This window comes from Cyanistes caeruleus, chromosome 10 (assembly GCF_971803275.1).
Source record: "Cyanistes caeruleus chromosome 10, bCyaCae1.hap1.1, whole genome shotgun sequence".
NCBI lineage: Eukaryota > Metazoa > Chordata > Aves > Passeriformes > Paridae > Cyanistes > Cyanistes caeruleus.
This window is the reverse complement of record NC_141710.1, coordinates 19,528,145-19,543,259: the sequence shown is the minus strand read 5'-3', so window position 1 is coordinate 19,543,259 and position 15,115 is coordinate 19,528,145. Positions and strand designations below refer to the sequence as shown.

General features: G+C 37.2%; 1 protein-coding gene across 5 annotated transcripts in view; it reads left to right on the top strand.

The window, feature by feature from the left end:
• The window catches only part of NAALADL2 (N-acetylated alpha-linked acidic dipeptidase like 2), a 406,977-nt gene that overhangs the window by 301,770 nt on the left and 90,092 nt on the right, over positions 1-15,115 (top strand). For all 5 annotated transcript variants that reach the window (XM_086844332.1, XM_086844333.1, XM_086844335.1 and 2 more), the window contains 3 exons: positions 2,638-2,784; positions 9,303-9,395; positions 13,540-13,745. In XM_086844332.1, coding sequence (XP_086700458.1) covers positions 2,638-2,784; positions 9,303-9,395; positions 13,540-13,745 — 446 coding nt within the window. The remainder of the gene's footprint in view (positions 1-2,637; positions 2,785-9,302; positions 9,396-13,539; positions 13,746-15,115) is intronic.

Below are 15,115 nucleotides of genomic sequence, written 5' to 3'. Positions count from 1 at the left end.
TATTTTTCCTTCTCACTTTACAGTAAGTTCTCTAGGGACTTTCTGAAATTAATAGTGGTTCTAGGCGTGGCACAGTTAGATTGTTAGACTTGCAGAGAAGAAGGAATTCTGCTTCTTGGAAGAGTTTAATGATATAAAACTAAATTTCATGTCAAGCAAAATACCAAATTTAAATGATCCTTGAAGCATTTGTAGTTCCCACAGATCCTGAAAGCGCTCTGTGCTCTGAAGGGTTTGGCATCCAGCAGAGAAAGTGCCAGCAAGAATCCCCAAGTTCTTTCAGTGTGTTTGTTTCTTTATGAAGTTACTCTGCACTGTTTCACTGGCAGTGACCAAGCCCAAGAGTATTTAAAACCTGAATGATTAGGCTTTAACTGGCAGCCCTGAAAATCTCCAGATTTTCAAGTGTGCACTGAAGAGATTGGTCTTGAATGATTCACTTTTACAATCTGCTCATGATGCACTTTGCTTTCCTCAGCCTCCGTAACAAGTGGCCATTAATAAATGCCTGGCAGTGAGAAAGGAACTCTATTTTTCTTTAAAAAAAGCATTTTTTAATATTAATTCAAATAGTGTTTTTTCTCTCTGTTAACAGTTCATTAAGTTTAGTTGCTAGAGATTTTTATAGAAATTAGGTTTGGAAAAGATGTCAGGAGGTCATCTGATGTAGCACCTTCCCTCAAGGCATCAGCCATATCTGCATCATTCCTGACAAATGTTTGCTTACACTTTTCTCTAAAAAGATTTCAGTTTAAGAGATTTTTATCACCTGCCTAGGGAAGTCTTTATGAATTCCTCCTATTAGAAAGTTTTTCTTCCCGATAAAACTGCCCAGATAACTTAAATCTGCCTTTCTGTAGATTTTTTTTTTTTTTTCCTTTTTCTGCCATGCTTCAAACTCCATCTTCTGTTGTGAGAGGATTCATTTTTAAATATAGAGGGGTTTCTCCTGTAAGTTGTTCTTGAAAGTGTGTCTTTGACAGGTTATTCAGGTCTGAAGCTCAAGTTGTGAGTAGCTGGTGAAATGAGAGATGTTTCTCATCTGAAACGTTTTGAGCTTCATTGCCCCTGTAATACAGTCTGCAGATTGACAAACACTGGACAGAAAATAATGTCTCAATTGCACATTTCTGATGGACTTTTTAAGATTCTTTTTGATTGCAGAAACAGACTCTCAAAGCTTGACCAAACTGATTTTGCCGTCAGTTTACTGAAGTGACAGCTTTAAGTGATTTTGAACCCAGAACAACTTTGATGAGACAAAGCTTTTTTTTAAAAATTATATTTCAAATCACCTTTACCTTTCCACCTAAAAAATTGTCTGATTCTTTCAAACTCAACACTGATCACTAAGTATTAGGGGTGAACAACACCCTTTGCTTTTCCATAATGAAATAATACAGCTTTGGTCAATTTTCACATAAGGATTGAAGGTATACTATAAAAAGCTTCAGGAGTGTGTAGATTAAAAACAAAAAAGAAATAAAATTGAAGATGTGCCTAGATTTTTTTTTCTTTATAATGTGGTTCAGTAACAACCATCCTGGTAGTAGATTTATAGAAATTTATTTGAAACATGCTGCTGATTGCTGATAGCTTCCTCCCTTTGTGCCTGCAGGAATTTAAAGGATGCTTTTGGGTAGTAAAGAACTCGATGTTGACAGGAAATACGGTGTTTGTTTCACAGAGGTCTCAGGGACAATCCTTGTATTCTGAATCTCTGGTTGAAGGTTTGGACATGACTGAGCAGGAGCACTGTGAGGCTTTGAGGCTGTTGCAGGTTGTGTTGGAGCTGTGTCCTGCCCCAGGCTATCAACCTCCCCTCCTTTTCTGTGGTGGGTTTTTCACCTGCCAGAAGTGTTCCTGCTTTTCCATGGGCAGACATGATCCCTGCATCAGGCCAGCTGTGATAGCTGAGGAAAAAAAGGTGTTTTTTCCTGAAGTGTTTCAGAGCATTTCTGTGTGCAAAGTTCAGTTTTCCCCCCACCGCAGTTCTGTCAGCTGGTCTCCCAAAACATCTCATTATTTCATCAGAAATCTTTCCATGATCAAATGTTAGACAGGTATGTGTATGGTAACTCACATTTTTTCAGTGAAAAGGATATTTTAATGTTTGCATGGAACTGCTGATACTGAGAGGTTTGCACTATGTCTGCTTAAGATGATTCAGCTGTAAATGAAGAATTCTGATGCTTTCTGATCCAAACCTTTTCCCACTCAATGTGTCTGTTTAGTACCTTCTTACCTCCTTCAGCTGTTTAGGCTTTATTTGAATTTGAAAGTTATTGCTGATCAGTTCTTATATTTATCAATGATTCCTTTATCTACACATCAATTTAATTTGTTGTGTTTAATTCACAGTTTAATATCTGCTCGGACTCTTTTAACAGTTTCTTTCTTGTGGAACTATTGCCCAGCTACCATAATATGTACATGTTATTTTGTAGTACATGTTCTTGAAGAAGCTTTATCTTTTTGGGTTTTTTTTTTTCAGTATTATAAGCACAAAACAGCTAATTATCTAAATCAGTTGTTTTAAGCTGTGTGGTAGAGATTTGCATTTCTGTGTTTGGTTTATGAAGGAGAGAAATCTAATTTTCATTTACTAAATTGCTCTTCCCTTTCCTGTTATTTTAGATGGAAGCTACAGGCAAAATCGACTGAACCTCACAACATTGCTGGTACAACCAATTTCTGCAGTGCTTGCCAGAAAACTTGTTTCCCTGCCTGGGGAGGACACAGCCCAAAAAGACAGGTGTACACCTCTCCAGCTGCCAGCTGCAGGTAATGCTTTTCAAACACACTTCACCTGTGCAATGTTCCTCACAGACTCCAAATCCACTTTCTACAACTTTAGCACTAAGAGGTTTAGCTGATTCTGGGTACGTTTTGCTTAGATGCTTTCTAGAAGAAGCTATGGACAGTTTAAAAATTATGCTTCTAAAATCTGATAGATGGAAGTTGTGGTTTAAAAAAAAAAATAGAAAATAGTAGAAGGCATTGATTCTTAGAAGGCACTAATTCTTAATATTGACTTAGAACCTCCTCTGTGTAGGTACCATCACTTGAGGGAGAGTTTGTTAGTGCTGCAATGTGGTTTGTTAATCTTTGCTGTACTCCTAATAATGGGATTTTAACATTAAGGCATCAGGAACTATATTATTCTGTGAGGTTTTTATCTGTTTCTGGAATAATAACATTTGAATTCTAAATGTGTCTCTATGTTCCTTAATTTGTATATTCTATAGAATAAACAGCGTACCTGAACCTTCAGGCAGCTTTTTCTCCGAGTTTCACCAGGAAAACGGGCATCATGATAAGGAGAAAACACCTTGAGTGGAGCCAGATTAGTGCATTCATAGTATCTCCCTAGAAATAATGCCATTAGCAAAGTCACACAGATTATTGCTTGAAAGAACTTGTTGCTGAAATAGGAAGGGGAAAAAAGTAAGACTAAAGTCTTCCAGCAAGTGTTTCACCAAAGGAACATCTTCCAGAGAACATTCTAGATGAGGTACATATTTAAACAGTAATTCTTCAATAAACAGTCTTCAGTTTGGTTTTGTACCTGTCTGTCTTTCACCAGCAAAAAATGGTGTATTTTATTATAATGCCCATTTGAATGAATCAATTTGAAACCGTGGTCTTGAAAAGGAGGAGGCAAATTAATTTAGCCACTGTATCCTGTGCTGCACACAGTGATGATAACAGTAAAAACAAATGTTAAGGGCAGTCAATGCACTATCATGTGCTGTATCCCTTGTTTATTGCTTTTGGAAGGTTATTGTGGAATACGAGTACGATACAACAAGTCATAAAAAAGGTTGATTAATTTTATGACTTGTGTTAGCATTTGTAGTTATACATACTAAAAAGGAAGGCTGATGACCTCATGCTTCATGGCTTAAGCTGTTGTGGTCAGGCAGGACAGTTGTTCTCCATGCATGGCTGACTAGATACTTTAACAGTCAACTTTTAATTTTAAAAATGACTGTCCCCACAACCAGTAGAAAAAAGGGAAAAGGCCATTTTGGAAGGAACAAGTGCTTAACCATTCCAGGTAGGATGCATGGAGCTTGTTAGTATTGAAGGAATTTTCAACAGCTGAAGTGCCTGGAGCAAAGCCTGAATTTGGGCTGGAAAATGACACTCATTTTAGGAAGATAAAAGGCTGCACAATGTCTGCTTCTCAAAAAGCTTTGTCTGGAGGCTGCAGGACAGAATCACCCTGAAGGGCAGCTTATTCTCCTCTTCCTATGACAGGTGTGGCATGTCTATTTTGTTTTCCTGAGAAGACAGGAATTCTGTGAGAGGAGAATTTCTGGAAAGAAAGAATATTCCAAGCCAGCAGTCTGGTGAGAGCCAGTCCATGTCTGCTTCACTCTGGGTGAACACAACAGCTTTGTCTGTTTTCATGTAAAGCTTCTGAACCACAGTAATCCATGGGGGAATTTTTTAAAAGTCTTGATTTATTGAGAAAATAGGGACTATAAGAAGAATCCTTGTATAATTCTGTAATTTATTATGATATATTTTTTGTTGTATTAATGGTGAAGCTGTCGATGTTCTGGAGCACAGAGTGTGCTGTTGCTCAGTAATGGAAGCGATAAAAGACTGGTCTTCTGATAAGAAATGGTGTATAGCTATTTAATACTGGTAATAGCTAAAGAGATAATGCTGAGGACAGCAATGCATTTTGAGAAGAGAGAAGGTTGAATTTGCAGTCTTCCTGTTGATTTGAAGAAGCTTAAGAGAGAGATTTCACTTCTGACGTAGGACTCATCACTTATCTGTCAAAAGAGGTGAATGAGCAATTCAGATGATTGGTTGGCTTAAAATTTGTTAGGATAAAATGATCATCATTCTCTCATCATTATGTTTCAAAAAGCTGAACAGCAGACTCATCAGTAATGATTAAACATTTATATATAGTTTTCTCACATTGCTGCTTTTTTTCCCTTAGCCTTGCAGTTTTCAAGAGACAAAATGTGACAGAGGGAGTGGGAGGATGGAGGCAAACATCCCACATAGTTTGAGAGCTCAAGACCTACAGAGCAAACAGTGGGAACTGAAGTCAGCTGTTAATTTTGTGTTAGATGAAGTCAGTAATTAGATTTGCTTTTTGTTTGGTACGGTACATTATTGTTAATCCTCATTAATCTGAAATTCTGTGCTCCCATGAACTTTTTCCCAAAGATAGGCAATTAGAAGGAATTTCAGAGTGAAGTTCTATAGAGAAACTGTAAACTTTTGAAACTTCCTCTTTTTTTTACAAAATCTTACTCAGACATTTGCTAGAGCATTGTGAAAGTTATTGTAAAGCTAAAACACTTTTATAAATGAAGAAAGTCTTGCTGTGTACAGTGAACTGCCTTTGTTGTTTCCAACTATTTGGGAGATTACAGTAATGTACACATTACCCTTTTTCAATTAAACTCTTGAGTATTTAATGTAAATGTATCTAATGGTAATTATTTTACAAAGTGTTTTTTGACACTAATGACCATATACTTTGGTTTGAATGGAAATCCTGGAAGCCTGGTATTTAAACACATTAGTGTTATGTGTGTAATTTTTCCCTTTAGTTTTAAGTGTCAGTTTTCATACTCAACCTGATTAATGTCTGAGAAGAGAGAAGATGAGAAAGATCCAGGATTTCAGGAGTGATCAGTCTCCAGGTGTCTGGGGCATCATCCTGTTCTGTGGCCCATCCTATTCCTCCATTCTCCTCCACATTTCCGTTGCTGGTCACTCTTGGAGATGAGGATGAGGATGAGCAGCTGGTGTGACCCAGCAGGGCTGAGCAGCACAGCTCAATTGGCAAGAAGTGTCATGCAAGTGATCTCACTTAAACATCCCATTTCTTACCACCTCCTAATGCCTTTTCCTGTGCAATAGGTGTAATTTTTTTATACTTTTACTTCAAAAAGTATAAAGCCAAAGCATGAATAGTTTAAGTAACTTGAATGATATCAAATGCTGTGTGAATAATAGAGCCAGGTATACAAAGACTCCCAGCATTCTGCTGCAGACAGTAAAATTACTCAGATCAAAATGCTTTTCTAGGTAGAATCTTTTGATCTTTTGTAACCTTTTTTTAGTCTACAAATTACAGTCACTGATCAATAGTGAATCATCACAATGACTGCAGTGCAGAGCTCCATTGTAGGCTGCAAATAAATCTACCTGCTCTGACAAAATGGGTGAGTGGAACAGATAACCAGAACTGACTGTCACTGGAAAAGGTTGTAGCACAACACAATGAATTTTTATGAGACTTTGAACTTCTATTTTACGTCGTTCCACATGTCAGATGTTCGTTATACTGAGTTTATAGTCAACTCTGATCATGTGAAATTTGAATCATTAATTATATGAAAGGGATAATTGGAAGAGTCTGTTACTTTCCATATTATACCATTCTCATCCAAGATAAATAAAATTCTCTGCCAAGTGCTGCACTAGTGCAAATCAAGCCTGCCTTCTTTTCAGTCAGAGGAAGGGCATGGAGTGAGAAAGGACATATATCTCCTCCTGTTAAACTGCAGCCTTGTGATAATATTATATGTGTTTCTCCTTCGTAGTTTGCTGCCTGTCAGAGAAAATAAAAACTACCATATTTAATAAACTCTGGCTGGGCTATCTCACACTGTGAAACCAATATGCAAACAATACCACCATTTCTGGGTATTTGGACTGTGCTAAAGAATCTAAGGAAGTAAATAGAGAAAGGTGCCAGCAGATTGTGTGGCAGTGCATGTTACTGTATCTACCAAATCTGGAATCACTGTACATAACAGTAGAAATATAACAAAGTTCTGCAGTTGTAAGTACTGGCATTTGAAAGAGGAACAAGCTAAATAGGGATCTCTGATCTAATTCAGACATCCTGTATATGAAAACTTACAGACATTTGTACCAATACTCTCAATTTTCTTTTCATGAACACTTTAAATTCTGATCCTTTTTTAAACAGAAGTTCATGCGAAGAATTAAGCATGAACAGTGTGAAGCATTTTTTATATATCTTCCCTCTACTCCTACCTGAAGCCTCGAGAGTTTTTCTACCAGAATTGTAAATGATCAAGATATATTTTCAGAATTCTGTTCTGCTGCAATGTTTTCATGTGTGATGCTTTGCTTTTGATTGCTATAAAGCAGGTAAAGAATGAAAGTAGTGTGAGGTTATGAAATTCAACTATGCCATCTGAAGCATTTTCAACTCTCTTTGATGTTGACTGTGACACATTTATTCTGTATCACATTAGGCCATCCTAGTTTAGGGCCTCCTTAAAGGACTTTATTCTAGGCATTTCTTATTTCAAAAGCTCTTCATCTGAAGAGTTTTATTTCTGGATTCCTCATTGTAGGTCAAAAAAGATGATCAAATACCAAGGAGCTTATTCATTAAGCTCTTCATGCTAAAATTAGGCTTGGAGACTTAAGATCTATGAATATTTGTTCAAAAAGGAAAGTATGTTGATTAATCAAATAGAAATCTATTAGGAAAAAATGTTAGGGATACCAGATTTAGATGGTGTATTGTTTATACACAAAGAAAATGTGAAGGCTTTTCATTACATCTGTCTAGGAGTTCTGACAAATTCCTGTACAAATAGTTTTATACCTCAGCAATCCTGTACATTGCATAGATTCAGTGTTGATTTTTGCATATGAAATTTTATGGTATCCCACAGTGTTTTTCTGAGATTATATACATTCTTAAGTATGTACTGTTTTATAATTAGTCACTTTTGTACGTATACCTTGTTGCATGTAGTGTTTATTTTTAATTAACTGCCTGGCTTGCATTTTCCTTACTGGTTTGTTCAAGCAAAGCCAGAATTGTCATAGAGAAGCCACATCTATTGATAACAGAAGAGGTTTGGTCTGAATAAAAAATAGAATAACTATTGCTAATTCATTTTCATAATTCATAAACAAAAACTAGCAGTTGGCTTGCTTTTTAAAATACCAATGAAGACTAATGAAATAAAACATATTGTATTTTATTTTAAGAAAATTTTTAAGTAAATTTACCATATGAACCAGCAGAAGAGCGGTAAGGATGTGTTGTTTTTGTTTCACATGTTGCAGTAAACTCTCCACTCTCATATTCTGTGCATCTCAGGAAACAAAGCCTGGGAAGAAACTATTAGAAGTAGATCTGTGGGAGGGTGATAACCTGGGACCAAGAGAGCAAAGTGATCTGTGGAATATTTTCATTTTGGTCTGTGGCAGTTGGGGTATGGACATGGAAGGAATTCTGCCCACGAGATGCCTTTGAGCACAATTCTGCCACGGGGTCATGGATGGAGGAGAATCTCCCTGCAGCTCTGGGCCCAGGCTGGTTCTTGTCACACAACTGATTCTATCAGGGTTCAAGCAGCTCAAGACATCTTCATTTCTCTCAGATAGAAGTTCTGACCTTTCAGATGAGCTGGATGTTACCACAGTCTGTTACCAGGCAAATGGAACATTGGGAAGGTGTCAGCTGCTCCCCATGGCTGGTGGGTTGGCTTCCACTGTCACAAACTGCAGGAGCTCAGGTGGTTTCTGTGTCCCACCTTCTTTTAATCTATTTAAACTCAGATATTTGCTCTGCTCTGGCTTTGTTCTGTGCTCCAATCTCCACAGGCATGGCAGTACTGGCAAATTCCTTAGATTTTAGCAGCTTTTGAAATCATTCTGCCTTTGTATTTGCACCATTTTTTCATCTGATGCCAGCTAAACCAAAACCCCTGGCTTCTGTTGGCAGAACATCTTGTGATGTTCTCAAGAGCATCACCAAAGGCTGAGCTGGCAAAGCTGTGGGGAGGTCTGACTGTTCCCATCTGATTTAACACAGGGGCTTTTCTCCAGAAGAAAATGCAATATAAACCAGGTATAATTTCATGAATGTTATTGATAGATTTACCTAGGCTAAGGATTAAGTGAAAAAAACCTCTAAAGATTAAGGCAAATTTTGTTATCACAGAGGTATGTAAATCCTACTCTTTTAATTTATTTCTTTTTCTATTGTATTCTGGCAGCATTTATTGAGTGAATTCAATGATCTTTTAACTCAAGGAGTAGAGATCTCCTTTGAGATTCCATCTTTGAATCATGCTGATAAATGGGACTAAGAAAATAATGTCCTATTTCATGTTTTAATCTCAGGTTTGCTTGTGGGTTTTTTTTTACCTACTCATTATAAATGATTATTTTTAATATTTGTGGAATTTATCTCTTTGACCTGGATGTTTCTTGGCTGGATAAATAGCTTAACATTTCCTTTTTTTTTTTTTTTCATCTTTTAACAGGCAAAAAAATAATCAGTCTGAACATTCAATCTGTCACAACTTACAAGACAATTTCTAATGTCATTGGATATCTAAAAGGAGCTGTATTTCCTGGTAAGTATCCCTTTGTCATGTGCATTTATTATTTGCTCCATGTTGGGTGGGAGTCATAGCTGGGATCAGGATCCTATTTTGCCAGATAATTCACTAATACATAGGAAAGAAAAAGCCTTTTTTGTGCTCATTTTGTGATTTATGATGTGACAGAATGTGAGGGTCAAACAGAGAATGAGCTGAGGGGGATGCTGTAGTTACAAAAAGCATATTTTTACACAAGCAGCAGGTGTTGCACATGGACCACAGAGAGTTTCAGTAGTTTGTACCAAGTAGCTGCGTTATGGTTTTAATTTTAATATAGTTTTAACACTTGCTGCAGCCTAATTTTGTGTCTCATTCGTGCCTTAAGCTCGTTTTATACAATTCTATGAATAGTAATTACTGTTCTCTATGTCTGATGATTGAACAATAGGGCTCTAAGTGCAACTGGGATATAAAGCAAGACCCCATTCTGTCCTTTGATGCTGTACATAAATAATGTCATAATCAGGATATCAGATCATTTTGAGATTATTTTGTTAGTTAGTGAATTTACCTAAAAGGTGAAGGGTTTCTACAACCTGTGAATGAATGCTGTTAGTGGTTACTTAAATGGTGCAAACAATTCCTAGGGTGCAGATGACCATCAAAACATCATCATGCTTGCCTTAATACATTTTTATTAGGTTATGAATAAAGAATGGAAATTTATTTACAGTCCCTTAGGAGGTGGACCAGTCATTTCCTATTTTAAGTAATGGAATGAGGGAGGTGGAGAAAATTTTATTCCTGTTGGTGAAATAAGGACTCAGTTTTGTGTGTGCAGAACTGTATACTTCTCACCAGACTTTGTTTGTTTAAAGCAAAAGAGGAAACAATTAGCACAGTGAATTAAATTTCTGTGAAGGATTTAATTTACTTCATGAATTTGAAGTTAGCAGTCTGCTGTTATTAATGTTTTGCAAATAGCTGTCATGGAGTTGGAAAGGCAGAAACTGCCATGTTTAGACATTCTGTCTTCTGAATTGTGAAACAGAGGCAAGAAAAATAATAAAAAGTGTGCTTCAGTCTCTGTTTAGCAAGTCTTCTATCTTCTCTATACCAGAACCTTTCATCTTATTTATTACCACTTTTAATCAGAAACTACTTTTTGGAGGATAGCCAGTTTATGCTGAACTTCAGGAATCTAAGGATATGTAAATAAGTGAAATCAGTAGCAGTACCCAGATGGCAACTGCTTGTCCCATGGATGTCTAGCTCAACAAGGGCCATAACAACTGACTTCTAGTAAATATCAAGTTAAATATCTAATGCACTGTGATATTTTGTACAGAATCAATGTTAAACCTTTGTTTCCTTCTCTGCTCTTCGTGGTTGATGCTACAGTCGTTCCTCTCAACAGCTTTGAATCTTGATATTTCCATGGCATTGATTCTCTGTCATTTTGATGGGGTTTTGCTCGTTTCATACACATGAAATATTCACCTTTATGTTCACAGAAGTGCAGAAAGAAGGCAAAATTTATCTTTAGTGATTAATGAAAGAGTGCAGAGCATCACCAAGTGTGGAATATATTTCTTTTTTGCTTGAAGACCACCTGACACACACATACAGACAAGCACATCTCTGTAATGGTGACCTTAGCTGGAATTTGATCTGAGGAGTAAGAACGAGCATCTGAAGTGTAACTAAGATGTTAAAATATTTAGAAGCAGATGAAATATGATAGTTGGTAGCATTTTAAAACCCAAAAAATATAACACTGATTTTATAGCTCTGTTGGATGTGGTTGAAGATGGGATGTATAACAAGAAGAGACAGGATAAAGAGGCTCTTTTTAATCATAAATTCCTGTTGTCCAGCCCATCACTAACCTGAACACTTCCTGTCTAATCACCTTCAAGGGTATCTGATGGATATTTTTTTTTCCTTTATCTCGAGTTCTTTCTCTTTTTTCTTTTTATGCCATGTGATTCTGAGAAAGGACAGCTGCTGCCTCTGCAAGCATGACCATCCTTTTTCCTGTGCTTTTCCTGTAGTCATTTGCTTCAGAGTTTTGCCTCTCTTTGAGGGAGGGATGTGCCCAGATGAAGAATTTCAAAGGAGGCACCAGCTGTTATGTTTTGCCCCTGCTCATTCAGCTGGCATCTCCAGCAGTAAGTGGATGCTTGTGGCTCCTTCTCCATCAAAATATCCTGCATTATTTTAATAAAGTTTCTCTCCTCTCACATTGTCTGTTCACAGGCTAAATAAATTATTACACAGGCAAGCACTGATCCTGTCTGAGCCCCCTGTGTTAGTGGCACTTCCTTTAATGACCTAGAGGCGTGTAAGGCCATTCATTTTTGTTCCTAATTCCTGTCATTAAATGAGTTGAAGATCCTATGTTTTTTCATTGTCAGTGCAACCTATAATTAAGCCTTTCATGGTGCAACGCACAAGTTGCAAAATTATGTGATTTAGATTTCATTTTGTTACATGAAATTATTATGTAAGTCGAGATTGACACTTTGCATATCTGTTTTTAGAAAGAAATTCTCATTTCCATACCTACACACCCCTCAAGCAGTTGATTGAAAAGATTGTATTATAGGTACATAACAGATCCTTTCTTTGTAAAGCATTTTTGATTCCTTATTAAACAATATGTTGAAATTTTTTTTTTTTTGAACAATACTGGTAAAACTCCAGTTTGATAGAGAATAGTTTTATAATCAAAGTGTTCCATTAATATTGTTTCCAGGCAGCAGTCACTGAAAAACATGCCAAGTAGATATTTTAATCTTATAAGCAAAGAAAATGTGGTCAACTCTCTGTTGCTACTTTGGATCAACTGGCAGCAAGTGAGTGAGTTCACTTGGTTAAAGAAAGAAAAAGAAAACTTTTGCACTTTTTGGAATCCAAATGACACTGAGGGATTGTTGTGGGTCTGGCATTGCTGTTCTTCCCTGTTGATAACTGTTCTGTTGTCTACTGGTATCCTGAAATAGGGAAAGAACACCTTTAAAAGTCTAGGTCTGGGCCAGAAGGTGACTTTACAAAATATCAGAGCAAAACCAGTAAGCAATCCATCAAAGAGGGCTGTGAATTCATCTCACACAGAAGGTCTGATAGTTTAATAGCTCATCCAGAATAACTCTGCTTCGACTTCTTGACAGGCCTCAGTCACACCAGTCAGTCATGTTATTTCATAACACATCATCGGTTCTGAAGTAAAATAAGGGTTTTTTTTTCCCTTGTGAGTGGTATTAGGGTTATATACAGTGCCTTGAGAGATGAAGATTTAGTTTTGTTTCTCTGGAAAAAAGGTGTGTTTGTTTTTTGGGGTGTTTTTTTCATGAGTAACCATAGGCATATTCTTTATTTCAGGTTGAAACTTACTGGTTTTCATTCTGTAAAATGATTTCTTCCAGCATTAACACAGCTTCTAGGTGTGACTTCCCTTTTCTGTATCATTCATTATCTCTATCCCTCTGTCATGTCTCCTCTCTAAACCTGCAGTCCAGGTGTTTTAATGTCTCCTTCCACAGAAAGCTAAGTGCTGATCTCTAATCTGCTTGCCAGCTGCTCCACTCCTGTTTCTGCCATGTCTTTTTTGAGATAGGTTGGTGAGCACTGAACACAGTCTTCCAGGTGAGGGAGTACTAATACTCTGTGTATTTATTTTTCTTTGTTTCCCATTGTACTGCCACACATTTTTTTTATTTTATTTTTGGATGCAGATGTGCACTAAAGATCATTTCCTGCTTATTATTTTGTGTTTTTTTCCATAGCACTCTACTGTGAGCATGATTGTCTATATGACCCAGTCCTGGCTGTAGAAATGGTCTATATCAGATCTATAAGGAGAGCAGTAAGCAAACAAGGAAGGCAAGGGCATGGGGATTAATTTAGGAAACTGTCTACATATATTTACTTACTAGCTCATTTTTAAGAAGTACTCACAGTTTTATGTATAATTGCTGTATGATTGTCTTGCATGTCATCATCTACATTTTGGCTGACAGCTTTGTGTTGCATTAATGACATTACACACTATTAATGTGGTTCATTTTTAGGGTTGCTTGGAATTCTTTTAATCTTGAGTATCCAAAAAAGAAAAACAAAAAAAAAAAGTTGTTTTTTTGGTTTGTTCGGTTTTTTTTTTAATTCCTCGTTTCAGACAGATACGTCATCGTTGGTAGCCATCACAGCAGTCTGAAGGGTTATGGTGGGCAAGGCTGGGCCAGCAGCACTGCTGTCACCACAGCCCTGCTCCAAGCCCTGATGCCAAGGGTGAAGAAGGGCTGGAGGCCTGACAGGACCGTGCTCTTCTGCTCCTGGGGAGGAACAGCCTTGGGGAACATCGGCTCCTACGAGTGGGCTGAGGTAAAACTGCTTTGGGACAGCTCACTGCAACGAGGATTCCTTCTGCTGAGAGCCTGGAATCAGTGTGGAATTGCCACGTGGAAATGGTGTCTCATTAACTGTGTTTGTGCACAGCAAATCCAGGGAAAACACCTCTTGAGGCATTCCTGGGGATAACGAGGTGGCAGGATGTTGCCATGGCTGTGGAGGTTGCACATACAGCACCTCTGGGAGATGATTTCCCTCCCTAATTCAGCACAGAGTTGTAAAAGGGCATTGCCAGGGTTTGACAGAGTGAGGAAAACCTCAAAAAATGACATCAGCACAGGAAGAGATTAGAGAGCTTTTTCACCTTCGTGAGGGTTTAATATTTAATAATTTTTCAATAGGCTTAGTGTGGGGAGAAGTGAATCAAGAGAGAAAGGAGAGATCTGGGAATGGTTTACATTAATTAAATAAACCTTGCAGTATCTCCATGGCTAGTGCTGATTCACTTCTCACAGATTTGTGCTCAGGAGTTGGATACAATCTGAAACAGACAATTCCTTGGGCTCTTACTTTCAGCAGAATGGGAATCAGCTAGTGGAAAGAAAATACCTCAAAAAGTATTGATGATCATGTATGGTTAAAGTAGACTTCAGGTCATAAATTAAAGGAGTTTCTACTCCTTTAGGCAGAGAATTTCATGGCTGCTTTTCCAGCTCTAATGGTTCAATGAATTAAAACAGTAGATGAAATAAAGAGTTAATTGCTTTTTACTGTGCCTAAGAAGCAGCCAGCCCTCATTGAAATTTCATACTTCCAACATGATTATTCTTCAGAAACAAGAGGGGGTGAAAAAATCAAATTGAAAAGATCCAGGCTGGAAGCAAAATTTGTTTAGTTCCACTTCAAGTCAGCTTTGCATCAGATGTAATTGCGTTACACCCCTTCTGTTCAATATAAAGAGGCACTTCATGCAAAGAGGAACTCATTACTGAGAAGGCAAAGGGGATCCTTTTAAAAAAGAGATAATAATTGAAACAGTTTGTACATGCTATTTTTATAGTCTAAAAAATAATAAAATTAAAACACTGGGGAAGTTGTGCAATTCAAATCTGAATTTGGTCTCTAAATATTTGATTCCATTTAACTGTTGATAATGATTGCTTTTGAAGTTTGTCTTCTGTCAGGCATAAGTTTAAAAGGCCATCATGTTGTTTCACAGTGTGTGTAATGTTTTCATTTTTGGCCTTACAAGTGTAGTAATTTTTAATTCCTCCCAGACCTGTTTGCATTTTCTTTAGAATATGTGTGAAATGGAATTACAACTTCTGCTATACAGAGAAATAGCACTAAGATATCCTTTGAAGTTCATAAGAGCATATTGTAAGAAGCAGTAGTTAGCTAAT